General features: G+C 32.1%; 1 protein-coding gene across 1 annotated transcript; it reads right to left on the reverse strand.

Moving 5' to 3' along the window:
- Positions 1-3,290: 3,290 nt before the first annotated feature.
- LOC105785659 (uncharacterized) lies at positions 3,291-5,692 on the reverse strand. Its single transcript, XM_012611782.2, has 2 exons — positions 5,192-5,692; positions 3,291-3,640 (listed from the first exon to the last, which is right to left on the reverse strand). The coding sequence occupies exons 1-2, from the start codon at positions 5,420-5,422 to the stop codon at positions 3,485-3,487; spliced, it is 387 nt and encodes a 128-aa protein (XP_012467236.1). The 5' UTR covers positions 5,423-5,692; the 3' UTR covers positions 3,291-3,484.
- Positions 5,693-15,541: the final 9,849 nt, after the last annotated feature.

The raw sequence follows: 15,541 nt of genomic DNA on the forward strand, positions 1-15,541 counted from the left end.
TTAAAGTGTGCAGGAATCGATACCAAAACCATAAGAATAAACAAAATTCCTCAAAAAGCTCGATCTTAAGTGCCTTAAGTCATGAAACAACATGAAACATCTCCATAATGTACTCCCTCACATTTTCTTGACCCTTATACTTTATAGACATCAAAGAAGTCAAAACTGATGTCATCTCAATCTTATCGTTTTTGGCAAAACATTTCTCAATTTCGTCAAGGAAACCTTTGGCCCGAGTAATCTTTTCAGATTTTGTGTCCCTAAAGGCTTCTGGAATGTTGTGCTTAATGGTCATTAGACTCATGCGATTTGAATAATCCCACCTCTCAAAATCCCTTTTAGCTTCAGGGGGTTGCTTTTTGTAGTGAGAGGTGTAGGTTGCTCCTTCTTTAGTGCAATGTCTATATCCATACAACTAAGCATTGTAAGTGCCTTTTTTATTCATTGAAATTATCCCCAATAAGCATGGGTATGGAATTTATATTAGCAAAGATTGTGGTAGCAGAAGATGAACTAGCTGAATACAGAACAAAATAGATAAAAACAAGCTCACATGAATATTCATAAGTAAACAATAAATTCAAAATAACGGCTAATCTCATATCAAGATACCAAACACAACATTAATATAAAGTCTTTAGATAATAATATTAACAATAAACAATACTCTTGTTGCAGCAATCAAACATTGGCAATAAATCATGTCAAATAATGAATCAATCTTTGGACTAACTTATTGCTAACATATAATACCTTATAATTGTCACAAACTTATCGCCACAGATATAGTTGAAATTCTACCAAATATTAACTTACCTTTGGGTCAATTAATAAACGCATGAATCACAAAAACATATAATCATCTTGATATTTTGAATAAATTAATCTATGAAAAAGTGGTCATTTGGTGGCATTTTATTTCAACTAATTTATTTAAAATAATAGACATCCTTAATTAAATCCCAAAGTCAAAATCTGAATTTATTTTGTAACAAACTTTATAGATGCCTTCCCAACAAATGAATCATAAAGAAGATAGTTCATGCAATTTAATTGGAATGGAATTAGTGGGAATTGGCAGAGCAAGTGGACCGCAAATTAAAAAGTTAATTAAGAACCGCATAAATAAATTTAATTTAAAGAATCAAAATTCAAAAAAAAATATCAAGAATCTCAAAGATTCAACATAGCATATAATTGAAATATCTTGACCATAAAATTAGAAAAAAAATCAATTCAAAAATAATAAGGAATCAATTCGTTCTCAATGATTCAACATGACGAGGATCTGATACCACTTGTTAGAACTATAAAAATGATATCTTATATAAAACCTAACAAACTATAAACTATGATCTGTCATGTCAAATCATCAAGAATAAATCATGAGTAAAACTAAATGCGGAAGCGTACCTGAATTCATCGATTTTTTTTAAAAATCTACGAATATTGCCATTTTGATATTCCAAATTAGCATACAAGTAATTTAGAGAATGTGACTCTCTCTTTTCTAAAGATGGGATATTAGAAAAGTTACGTATGTGTAATTTGGAGACCATAACCCTAATATATAAATTTTGCACATTAACCTAATTTCTAATCAGCCCATTATTAATTAAAATTAGTTACTAGAGTATCTACACATATTTGACTCATACTTTATTTAATAACTGAATCCCAATAAACCTTAACCAAATTAGATCACTTTTAATTTGGGCTAACATTTAATAATAATAAATAATAATAACATGTAATTACTCGATGTCCATATCTTACAACAATATTTTCATTATGTTTTTATATATATTCAAACATAAGCATGATATACCATCGAACTCGTACTTGTACCCAAGACTCTCATTTTCCATGAGGTATAATCCTAATGAATTGCATCCGGCTTAAATACAATCAACGTATCTCTTAGGAGCCTTATAAAAATAATTAGATTATGATAAGAGATGGAAAATCAATAAACATGGGCCACTACAAGTTCACCTGCAGGGTGTTATTGGTGGTTCAAAATTATTAGTGTCTCAAATTTATTGTCAAAGACCAAAATGGAGCCTTGTCAGTTTTGATTTCTACCATAAAGTTCTAGGTTCCATTTTAGAATAAAACTTGATTGCTTCAGTGCATCATAAAACTGAAGAATTGAAAGAGCAGAACAGAGACAAGCAATAACATAAAATGAAACATCTTTTTTTCATAATCATTTTATAAATGGATCTTTTGTTAATACCACTATGATACATTTGAATACTGTACGCCTAGAAAGAGGAAGTTGTTATGTATAACAGAAACATACACTAGATTCAAAGCCAATTTACTTAGAATCCACAAACAAGTGACTGTTGATCTGCATGCAATTGATTGGAACAACTATTTGATTTGCAGGAATAGGTTGTAATGGAATTCAGTACTGCTCTCTCTATATCCTTAGCTAATCCTCGTTTCACAAGGGAAACAATGTAATTCATGACGACTGAATCACACAACAATGTTATAAGCCCATCACTTGGCAGTCCGAACTCCTCTTCAGACATCTTGAAGAGTTCGCGAAAAATGCAGTTGCCGAGAAACGCCAAGGGATCACAAAACGTCTGTTATTCATAGTGTAAATAACAAAGCAGCCTTTATCAACTACTTAAGCAATTATTTTCCTTCCAATGGCTGCTATCTTCTGCCAATTCCTTGTCATTCTGAGAAGCGTAATCATGCTTGCTTCCATACGTGTTGAGCAGTTGATTTGTATATATTTGTTGGTACTAATGAGGGGAAGGCGTTAGTCTGCAATTTATACAGAAGGAACAATAACACTTGCTATGCTGGCCTTCTGATGGTAATTTCAAAGCCGAAGCATGTAATTTCTAGTATTGGAATCTATGTTTACAACTTTGGTAGAGATTCTTTCAATGTTAGTTAACACCAATTAGGGAATACCAAGAGTGAAATTTGGAAGATAATGAAATTTTTTTCTCAACAGTACGGAATTCATGCCTTGATGTTATAAATTGACAAGAAACAAAACTGAACCATATGCTTTAACAAACTTAACTAAATCACATGGGGTACGAAACATTTTGTCTTGTTGTGGATCCAAACCTAGCGGACAAAACTAGATCAAACAAGAAACTTACAGACGACTGCAACAAGAAGTTGTGCAGTATTAATGTAAGACTGTTTTTAGTTAGCTATTAGTTACATTAAGATACCGAACAACGAAAGGACATGTGGAACCAACAAAAAAAGAAGAAAATAAATGCATTGAAAGGTTCTCTGCACTCTGTAAGAGCATCAAATTGACAACCTATCATTAATTTATACTTTTGGTACTCTGCAAATACAACATGAATATTGAAGAATCAACAATACACATGTTCATCAGTTTCTGCACTATGTAGTTTTACATGTAACTTTAAAATGGAAACTTGTAAATTTGTTACCAACACAAGAAATGTGTACAACACAAATCTGTTTGATATCATCAATGGTCTAAAGGCTCAACAGCAGTCTTGAAGAGAAGGATGTAAACCTTGTCAATTGAAAAATACAAGAAACCTCCTAGCGAATGTGTCACGTATGAGCCGAAGCTAGTTCCCACGATGCAGTGCCAAGCAGGACCATATGTTGAGTCGAATTCCTGAAAAGACAATGGATTGGCATCAAGGTCAATATCATGGTAAAAAATTAGCAAATCTCAAAATTAAACTCTAAATGATTTCTATACTACATGGTTTTAGATAAGATTTAAGTAGAATGCTGAACCATTAACTCATAAGAATCAACGATCGCACAAGCTCAACCTTATACCGTACTAGTTTGAGCACTCTCACACTTTCCGTCTCTCTATATCTTATTTAGTACTTTTATTTCAACTAACGAAATTCAGAGCTCTCTGCATTCTTCTTTTTTGTTTCAGTTAACAGTTTCTGCAAAAGAACATATGTAACCTACAATTTCCAAGTAGCTCAGAAGCTAGAACCAAAACTATGTACAATCGCCACAGCATAGGACCAGAAGCCAGAAGCGAATACGCTGTCTCTTCGAGACACGAGTGGTTTACTCTAACTCAAAATGAGAGGTTACCCTCAAAAGCAAGTGTATCATAATATTTTCAAACACTGTATAAACAAAGTGACCAAATGCTATGAATGATATTAAACTTGAGGGCCACATGTTTTTTGTTATTTATATAGTAAATTTACACGGCTTTGATGGGCTAGTTTAGATTCAGAGACTGGACAAGTAGATGACTCATTGCCAACAGAATAATGAGTAAACAGACTTCATACTCCTCGTATGCCTACGAGGAAGGGTATGTTAGAAACCCCATTTTCAAATTATGCAAAATCATTGCACATACACATCTTGCACCATATCAAGGATGTCTAACCCACTGCCATAAATTCAGGCCAGGCCAAATTTGAACCTAGTGATTATTGAGAAGTTATTTCATCATGAAAACGCTTTGTGAGCTTGTGCCTGTTATCAGAGGAGCAAATACGTCTGATATTTGGAAAACGAAACGATTATAATCTGTGGCCTATTCTAACTCCAAATATTGCAGGTGATAAACTCATAAAATGAACAAAGTTGGATTGCACATAGATGCAAATGGAACACTTCAAATATCACAAGGACCATCGAAGCTAATAAGCTAAATATTCTTACAGTTGGAATAAGTGGTAAAGCAATGGGGCTTTGAAGCAACATAGAACACTGGAATTCATATCAGCATTTAAAAGCAGGATAACATATTCAATATGGTACAAAGAAAAAAGAGTAAAGAGAAAACCAAAAAGGGATATATCATAATGTCTTCAATTAAACTGAATTACGAAAAGACAAGATTTGATTTGCACAACTAAAAATAGAAAACTTTTCAGTCAATTCTCACTTGCATTACTAATATCTACAACTCTTATAAATCCAACCATAGCATTCAACCTTACTCACCCAACACCATGTTAGAAAATCAATTACACCCAAAAAGAACCAAATTTATCCAACGTTATGCCAAAAAAATATAATATTACCTACATGCAGAAGTTATAACTGCGTCAACTAAAACAATCAAATGAGAAATCTAAACAAACCCATTAATTCTTTACGTCAAAAAAATGAATCTAACCAAAGAATCAACAGTAATAAAAGTAGAAAAAAAAAAGACAAGAAAGTTTGGTTTTGTAACCTTCTTAAGGGCAAGAGCTAGGCGTTTACTATCAAGCTTTCCAGGCATATAGTCAAGCTGGTCTCGGGCACATTTAAAAGCCTTGTTTTGAAGAGCTAAAGGCATATCAGAAGCTCTGACTTTAACATTGAGATGTTCATTTTGCTCTTGTTGTTCTATAGCTTTCTTCTTTTGAATCAAACTGTTTAAGAACTTGCTTCTCCTCTCTAACTCCAACTCTGCTCCATCCATTTTCCTCTTCTTCTTCTTATTCTTCTTCTTCTTCTTTTCAATTCCTCGTCAATACCCAGAAAAAGTTGAAGATTAAAGAAGCCAAGGAGCCACAAAAAAAAAAAGTTTCTTGATTTGCCAATTGGCAATGCTATGCGTGCCACTCGTTTGATAAAAAGCCTTAAAGGTGAAAAAAGAGAGGTAAATACGTATTAAAAGAATAAAGCTCTAATGTTTAAAACTACAATTAGTAAAATATTTGGTTTTTTAATTTGTTGGGCTTGAGGTTGAGGAAACACAATGAATTAAAATATAGTATTGAGTAGCAAGAAGGTACCCTAATAAATTTATGTTTAATAGTAGTAATTTATTGGTTGGAAAGTGGGAAATTAATATAATGCTCTACTCTCCTAAGTATTGTCATTATTGAACTTTGTTAAAGTTGTTTAATGATTAAGTGAGTTTTTTGGGTAATCTTAATACTAACTAGTAATAGTGATAGTATTAAGTAGATGTGAAAGTTTACAAGAAGACACAAGGAAAATTGATTTTGTCATCATTTTTCGGGAAATGCTTAGCTTATAAACTTGATGGTTAATGATAGTATATCTAGAAGATGTAACTTATCGTTTTGTGTGAAATTTGTGGCAAGTATATAGGTGAGTAATTCATGGATAGATTTTCTATTTTATCAAGTTAAAAACATTCACATTTATGTCGAATAAAAGAAAGATTGATGAAAGATATGGCAATTAAATATATATATAGTTTCCTAGGTTGAACTCAATTTTGTCCATATTTTGGTTTTTGAAGAAGAATCTTATTTTGGCTTTTGTCTTTTCAAGCAAAACTTAGCAAGTGTAGAATTCATTTTGAATCGACAATTTCAGGGGAAAAGAAGTCCCTTGCTAGTTTGTTTAGAAATGTGCAAATCATGGGGTGATATTTGTCGATTAGCGACTTTGATGCCTAATCAATGGCGTTTCCCAAGGTGGAAGGGGGGGGGGGGTCCCCCATTGTTTCATTTCCTTGGGGGCAAGGCAAAACAAGCGGCAATCACGGTGTGAAAAGAAGGGACCGATGGGGCCCCCGACCAATACCCGAGACTCCAGACACTCCCTAAAGTTGGCTCCTTTTTGCTCCTCTTCCATTCCATTGCCCTGCTAAAGGGACAGTGGCCATTCACCTCACCCGATCATCCATTTTCTTTTTATTGTACCGTCACTATTGTGAATTTTTTTTTCTCCTTTTCAAGTATTTTAATATACTTCATAACACACTCCACATGTATAAAATAATTTTCCTTTCACCTACACTACTTTCACTTTGACATCACTGAACTGGTTGAGCTATGTACTCATGAGCAAAAATTCATTCGAGATTTAAACAAAAATATTAACTTTAAAAATAAATTAAGATAAAAAATTAGACTCTTTTACAATATAAGTTTGGGTGTAGCTTGAACTTAAGCATTCAAGGCTTAAGCTCGACCTTTTTTTAAATTTGTAATATGTTATATTATTTTTATATATTATATAATTTATAACACCAAAAATTAAATCTATAACAATATATAATATTATAATATAAACATATTTAAGAAAAATGTTAATTGCTTGTATATATAATTTTAATAAATGAAAATATATACAATTATTAATATTAAATAAAAATAATTTTAAAAATTTTAAAAAGTGTAACTACACTACTAGCAGTCACTTAACTCTTTAATTTTGTCGTTTTTAATTACCCAACTATATTGGATTATTGGGTGTTTCTATTTGTACATTAGTCAGTTGGTGACTAGGAAAGATAAAATTGAATGGTTTGATGGTTATTTTAGAACTTTTCATAATTTGTTGACCAAAAATGAAATTTACTAATAGCCAGGGGGCTAGAAGCCCCCTAAAATGGAAATTTTTTTCATTTAGGTAATTTATAATTTATACAATTTTAAATTAGTAATGGTAAATTGCACTTTGGCCCCAAAATGATAAAAATTTGATTTAATCCTTTAAAAATTATAAAGATATAGACTATTAAATGGTGAAATTGCATTTTACTATCATAAAATATACAATTTAATTTCACCCAAAAAAAATTGGCTACACCATTGCTAATAGTTGAGTGACCATTTTGTAATTTTTCATAGTTGAGTAACAAAAAGAATATTAATAGTTGGGTGATTACTAGTGTAGTTTACCCTTAAAAAATAATATAAATTAGCCTAAAATAAGTTTAGATTAGCCATTTACAAATGTGAGTAAGTTTGGACAAATTTTTAGAGTCATATTTCAGGTCGAATCGAGCTTAAATAATCACAAATTATGTTAATATTATACTTAAACCCAACGCAACTCATGAAAACCTCTAACCATCACCAAACCCTACTTGTAAGGTTCTTAAACTCCACTAAAATTGTACCGACTATTTTCATTTATTAATACTTTTCGTATGTTTTACTTTTAAATTTTTATTTTTATTTTATTTTTTTGTTGGATGTATAAAATCATCTATTAAAATATTAAAGATTTAATTTTGTTAAATTAATAAAAGTTAATCGAATTAATCAAAATTATTTCCATTCAATTAATTTATTCAAAAATCAATCAATTCAACACGCAAACAATAAGCAAATCTTTGACGGTCATGAATGGCAAAAATTCGTGTAGTAAATGTACAAAACAGAAACCCAAGAGAAAGTGCGTCGCTTTTAACTCCTTGATAAACAAAGTAAAATGTGAAATACATTTTCTTTAATTTAACCTTTACTTATTTTTTAAGTTAAATTTAATTATTAATCTTTCAAAAGAGATAATTTGTTCTTTTTACGAAAATCTTAATTAAAATATTAATTTTAATAATGTTGGTATGGCAACCCACATGGTAATTCATGTATAATTCATGTTAACAAGATACTATTTATCTTATATATTACGTCAATCAATAATTTAAAAATTATAAAAATTTAAAAAATATAAAAATTCATAATTTTTTAAAAAAATAATATACATGTGAATTGGCATACGGGTTAAAATGTTTAAATGTTTAACATTTTATTCAATATTTTATAAAAAATAATGATTCTTTTTGAAAGGTTGATGGTCAAATTGACTCTTTTAAAAGGTTGATGATCAAATTTAACTAAAAAGATTTTTATATTGACAAAAAATACAAATGTTGAGAAATAAATTTGAGATTATACCTAAAATAAAAACCCATATCTTAAGTTTGTTGTGCGGTCAATCGCTTGGTCATTGGTGGCTGAGAGCAAGCTCCTTTTTTTCTTTTCACGTCTCTCGTTCCAATCCCTTCCCGACTTGGTCTTGCCTTTGCCTCAGTTCTCTCTTAGAATAGTAAGGCTTTTTCCAATGGTTTTGGTGGCATGGTGGCTTTTGGGAGGTGTTGATAGAGGTAGTGTGTTCTAGAACTTTCAAACACACATCCTATACAAATAGTATGAAAATATTGATATTTTTAGACACTAAAATGAATTAAATAATTGACTAATTTAATCCAAGTTAAAATGATAAAATAAGAAAACAATTGTAAAAATAAAACAAAAGTTTATTAATATTTATAAATCTAGGTACTTAACTTCCCATTATATCTCCCTTTAATGAGCCTTTCTATCCTCTTATTAATCACTAAGTTTTCTCGAATCACTAATAAATCTATTTATTAGACCAATTTCCTACATTATTGTAAATTGCAATTTAATAAAATCATTAATCATCAACCTACCTATTATGTTGAGGTAAATTCTATCCTAACCACAAATTGACAATTTCAAAGATCAACCACAAGCTATATTGATTGAGTCTAATCTAAGCTTTCTTTTAAGTTTCCTTAGATTGTACTAAACAATTTAAAAATATAAATAACCTTTATTAGCATAAGAATAAGAAACAAGAAATAACTCAATTGAAATTAAACATATAATTCCATTAGTTCCTTAGAAGAAAAAAAAAGTTCTTCATAGAAAACAGAATTTCAAAATAATAACAAAAATTGTATATCAACATAGAGCGCGCGTGTCCGAGAGAGAGGATCAAACCCTAGAGAAGAAATCTTCTTCCTTACACTCCCTTGAATATTACATTGAAATTCTTCCATTCTTGAATATTATATTGCTTTTAAAAAAAGTTGGTGTCAACATTTTGATTGAAATAGTTAGCAATATTAACTATTTAGACTAATCAATTACATTATAAAAGTACATGGACTAAATTATGTCAAAATTAGAGTATATAGATTAAATATCAAGTTTCATCATATTCTAGAGGCCAAAATTGAAATCGATTGAATAGCAAGATAAATTTGTATTTTTAATATATTTATTTTGGCTAATTATCGAAAAAAATGCTAATAAATTTGGATTTTTCTTATCGTGAATGAAGTTGGTATCTTTGAATTCAAACTCTTATAAAAGAGGATAAATTAGAATAAAAAGTAAAGAGGAGGGCTTGATTGAAAGATTGAAGATACAAAATGACTGGATAAAGATTGAAGGGTTGAAGATTTATTTTTCAAAAGTGGTTGGATAAAGATTGAAGGATTTTTATATTGTTACAACTCGTAATTAGTTTAAATTTGATTATTAAATTTTGAATTATTTAGTGATAATATTTAATGACAATATTTAGGATTATTTAGTGATAATATTTAGGAAAAAATTAGCTAAATTTTAGCCCTAAAAGTGTGTATAAATACCTAATGGCTACAGTCAATTGAACACATACTTTGCCTTTGGCATTTAATAAATTCTCTCTCTTTTTTTCCCTCCCGTGTCTTAGCAATTCAATTGTATTATTTCATTTTTTTCTTTTACTTTCAACTTTTGGTTTAATTGCCTTCCAAGGCCTTTCCCCTTTCTACTTTCACAATTCCATTTAAACCATTTATTTTCAAGCATGATTCTTTCCATGATTAACTAAACCTCTTTTAGCCTTAGCCTGATTATCACTTCGATAAAGTAATCGTGAGATATGAACCCACATTAAATACTTTGCAACTCGGTATTCGCTATCTCTCTGGTATATGGGATAGTACAAAGTCGCCCCTCAAAGTTGGTTCGATTTCAATTCAAAAAGAGTCCGTTGGGTTGGAATTGTTTAGCTTATAGTTGGGAAGTTGAGTCGGCAGTGCTGTATTCAAAATCCCGCAAATAAATTGGCGTGTTCAATTGGAAAAAGCTAGTTGGATTTTGTCAAGGGAGATAGTGATCGAATTTAAACGACCCACACGGTTGAGGCCGTTCGAGTTGGGCTTTTTAGATCACAAGGTTGTTGAAGTCTTAAATTACGGGTACGTGTCATGTGGTTGGAAATTCGACAAGGGTTGATTTGCAAGTGATTCCGGGATCGACTATTAGAGGAAGAGTTTGCAGTTTGAAGGATCCTCGATTGCTATAACCAGCTTATTGCTTGGAAGGGAAAATTTGTTTCAAGGATCGATTCAATATTGTAGTACATCGAGGCTTAAGCTTAAAAATATTTTATTTACCAATTTATTTTATTTTCTTAAATTTATTTTTGCATTTTCGATTCTGTTTTTATTTTATTTTAGTACACTTCATATTTCATTATTTTATTATCTTAATCAATTTAAACCTCCCATTTTTATTTCTTTTTTTTTCAGCACTACTACGCATAGGTCGTGGGCACGATTGTGACCACGACAACGAATCTGGTGATAAGAAAAGGCAAAATTAGATAACCAGTCCCTGTGGATTCGACCCTACTGCTCTATATTTCAATTTAATGTTATATTTATCGTAGGAATTTATATTTGGTGGTTTTGACGCTCATCACTAACCATGGTTTTATGATGTAAAAAAAGATTACGTAAACCTAAAAGAAATTGGAAGGCACGTGTTCGTCTCTAAGACTCGGTATTCAAATTTATTGGAAAATTTTGTTGCTCATTTCATATCCTGTTATAATGAAATTGTTTCTCTACTTGGCCTATCGACTTGGGCCTTGAATAGGTTTCGTTTGTGCAAAGTTCGGTCCACTTGAATGTGGCATATTTGAAAAAACTAAAAGCTTGGGTTGACTTGGATATTAAAACTCTCAATCAACTTCCATGAGGTGGTTTGATTAGATTGGAAGTCTTATTATATCTTGATGATTAAAGAGCTATTTTTTTAGAGACAAATATCAGATTCTTTCAATGGATATTTTCAAGGATTTATCTGTTGATTTAAATGAGTTTATCTTGTTGCTATAATAACCTATAGATAGATTTCATTCTCCCTTGGTAAATCATGATAGTGGGAGCTAGAAGATCTTCACTTTCTTGAGTTTTTCTCACTACCAGCCTTTGTTTCTTTCTTATGTTGAGAGCAGTTTTCGAAGTGCCTTTGTTGACAGCTTTGTTACGTTCTTGTTGTTATTTTGTGACACTCTTTTATATATTATTTGGAGAGTTTATTGATTGTATTGTGAGGTATTTAGATGAGTAATTTGTGACAATGGGGCTTGGTATTAGGGCCGGAGTTACTTTTTTGTGTGATACTATATTAGGATTAAGCCAATAGGTGATTCGAATGATTGTTGAATAAAATCATCCATTTAGCGAGGCTCTGTAAACGTAAGACTGTTGTGTCTGAATCGCATTAACAAAGATTGGTCATGTCGATTCTTTTCTACTCTTATTTTTTACGTTACTTGTTTTTATTCTAACTGACGTTACAACGAATGTTAAGCAACTTGATTTATCATATTGACAAACTATTTTTTTTACAATTGGTGTTAGAGCGAGTTCGATAGATATTTGAAGGTGATCCTTTGTTCAATTTACGACCATGGAATCCATGAAGGAAGGTAGTTTTATTGCTTGACCTTCGTTGCTACTTGGTTCAACAAACTATGCTTATTAGAAGGCTCGTATGAGGGCTTTCATTATGTTTGTCAACGAAGTAGCATGGGAAGCTATTGAAGATGGGTGGACTCGACCCATTGTAACCACCACTGATGTCACCAAATGCCTTAAAGAAAGAAGCAAATACTATAACATCACGCCCAGCGAGGCCCTAGTGTTTGAATACTGTTTATGGAGGAAAGACATGTAGAGTAAGTTTTGAATGTGTATAGTATTGGAATTTTACTAAGCAAATGCTTAAATCCTAGTTCAATTTTTTACCATGTTCACTCTTGGTCTCATCCATTCCTTTCTCTCACTGTTCCATCTCCATGATTTTTACGTTCATTATTTTTGACTGGTGTCACTTGGCGACTACCCAAGTAATTGTCATAACTGGGGTCTTTACCAGAATACGATATCCTCACTATCTTGGAGTACTTGTGCCCATCACACAGCACCAAAGTACTTAGCCCATTCCTTAAAGAGACTTCATTATACATGTAGTTCTTTCCTTTGGAAGATTAATAAAATCTCTATTATTTTCCATGATCCCGACGAACCTCCACTTTCCATTAGTCTCTAACGAACTTTAATGGTGATTCATCCTTGAGTAGTCATTTCCTCCTACGAAAGCCCATATTAGCCTACCCAGCTTATTGGCTGGCTCTTTGTCGACTTATAAATTATGATTGCATTCTATTACAGCCTAATCTGCGTCAGCTTATACCATGTGGGATTCGCAACTTTCTTAGTGAACTCATTTTGTCATATATTATGTATACCTCATTATCTAAGGAGTATCTTCCTTTTATAACCCTAATTGGGTTGAGATGCATCCTTGGCATTAGTCATTATTGTCTTTAGCGAATTCTCTTATTGTCCCGGTGGTCTATGTTCCTTAGACTTACCAAGCTCATTCATTCTTGTGACTTATCACTTAGTCACACCGCGAGCTCTACTTAAATCCCTTAACATCCCTCCTAAACTGCAGGCTTTCCAATTGTGATCCACATGTTTTACATCTTGGCTGACTACCCCGTGTTTACTGTCCCAGCGAACTACCCCGTGTTTACTATCCCAATGGACTAACCTGTGTTTAATGTCCTAATAGTCTAATTCGTGTTTACTGTCCCAGCAGACTAACCCATGTTTAATGTCCCGATGGACTAACCCGTGTTTACTGTCCCGGTGGACTAACCTGTGTTTACTGTCTTGCTAGACTAATCCGTGTTTAATATCCCGACAAACTAACCCGTGTTTACTGTCTCGACAGACTATACTGGTTGCTATAACCAAGCTATGGTCTTACACACTAGACCTCTTTTGGGGTTTCGCCCTGTAAGACCTTACCACTACCGCGGTGTCGCCCCATAGAGCCTGCTGATCGTCATTGCGGTGTTGCTTTATGTAACCTAATAATTTTCGCCATGTTTCCATCCCAAAAGACCTATTCTATATTTCACCTTGATGCTCGAACATCGAAGTGTCCCCCCCGGCAAGGCCTGGAGCTTCGCACATCATGCTTTGTACTCAACAATATCGTATGACAGTATCTTAACAGAATTCCATTTTCCCTATTCCTCCGCCCATTCCTCTATTTTGTCATTCCTCCATTTCACCATTCCTAATCTTGATGCTCAAACACTATAATATTGTATGACAGTATCTTAACATAATTCTATTTTCCCTATTCCTCTGTTCATTTCTCTATTTCACCATTCTTAATCTTGATGCTCAAACACTGTAATGTCCTCTCCGTAAGGCTCGGAGCTTTGCACATCATAGTTGCACTCAGTAATAGCGTATGGCGGTATCTAGCAGAAGTTCCCGTTCCCCCAAGTCCTAACTTCATCTAACCCATCAATAATTTCCCACTATACTACACATACATTACTCAAGCATATCATACAATTTATCATTAAAGAAACTTCAAGCCAAATTATCTATCATTATCTACCATAAAACAATCAGTAGACAACTGGTGGAAGCTCACACAGTATGGTGCACACATACAACCTACTATTTCTTCAAGCATATACACACCATATCTTAGGCAACCTCAGTACATCATCAATGTGATACATACAAGTCATAAAAAGTTATCTATTATCCAAAGGCAAGGTACAGAAACTCACCACGTTTCCTTATCCTTGTCAACTTAGCTTGTCCGAACGCTAGAGTCTCATTTGTCTTTGCAACTAAGCATGACAACCATTTATTGGTTAAACTAAAGGTGTTTAACCCTTAAAAATCTAGAATCCAAAAAATACATAAAAGCATATAAAAGTTACTACTTCACTCTTTTTTTTTATCTATAAGTACCAAGAGGTAAGGAAGCTTACCAGTTTCTAAAATTTCTATCTTCAGCTACATCCTCTTCTTCTTTAGATCATCTGAAGAAGATGGTGCTATGGAAAGAATAAGAATCATAAACAAAATTAAGAAATTTCTATCTTCACACCCACCTATATATACACACTAAGCACGGTATTCACCGGCCATCACAACCCTACATTCTTAATCATTTTGCCTCATACTTTGGAACCAGCCATTGTCATCCTAACCAGACTAGGATTGAGATCCAACTAATCAAAATTTGGCCACTATAATTTCTAAATTCCCCGGTGGAGTCTAACAATTCACTAAATCTTTCACTTTAATCATAACTTTCTTAAATTTCGGGTCAATTAAAAATTAATCGGGTGTTACAAGGGATCTACTTACACTGGTGTAAAATTAAAGTGGTTTTACACCCTTCCGTAACTTTTTATACGATTGGTATTTTAACAAACCAACCGTTTAATTTATCAAGATATTTGTACTTGTCATGCATGTAAATTTTTTAATTGATCCGATATCTTTATAATGTCGATCTAAAATATTATATATATTCATATATTTAATGATTGAAATTTTTTACACAAAACAAATAGTTAGAAAATTTTAACTTATACCAAACTTGATATGAATGATCTACATGAATGGAGCATGAAATATGATGGTTGGATTGTTAAAATATCAATCGTATAACAAAAGTTACGGAAGACTGTAAAACCATTTTAATTTTACACTGATGTACGTGGATCCCTCCACCATGTTAAGTTCTTTTTATGTAAAATTTAAAATTTGAAACAAATATAAAATTTTTAAATATAAAATTAAAAATAATATAAATATTTTTTCAAAAAGTTTTAATATATATATATGGGTTGCCTAAAATAGGTTTAGGTTAGCTATTTACAAATATAAGCGGGGTTGGATAAAATTTTAGAC

This window comes from Gossypium raimondii, chromosome 1 (assembly GCF_025698545.1).
Source record: "Gossypium raimondii isolate GPD5lz chromosome 1, ASM2569854v1, whole genome shotgun sequence".
In the NCBI taxonomy this organism is placed as follows: Eukaryota; Viridiplantae; Streptophyta; class Magnoliopsida; order Malvales; family Malvaceae; genus Gossypium; species Gossypium raimondii.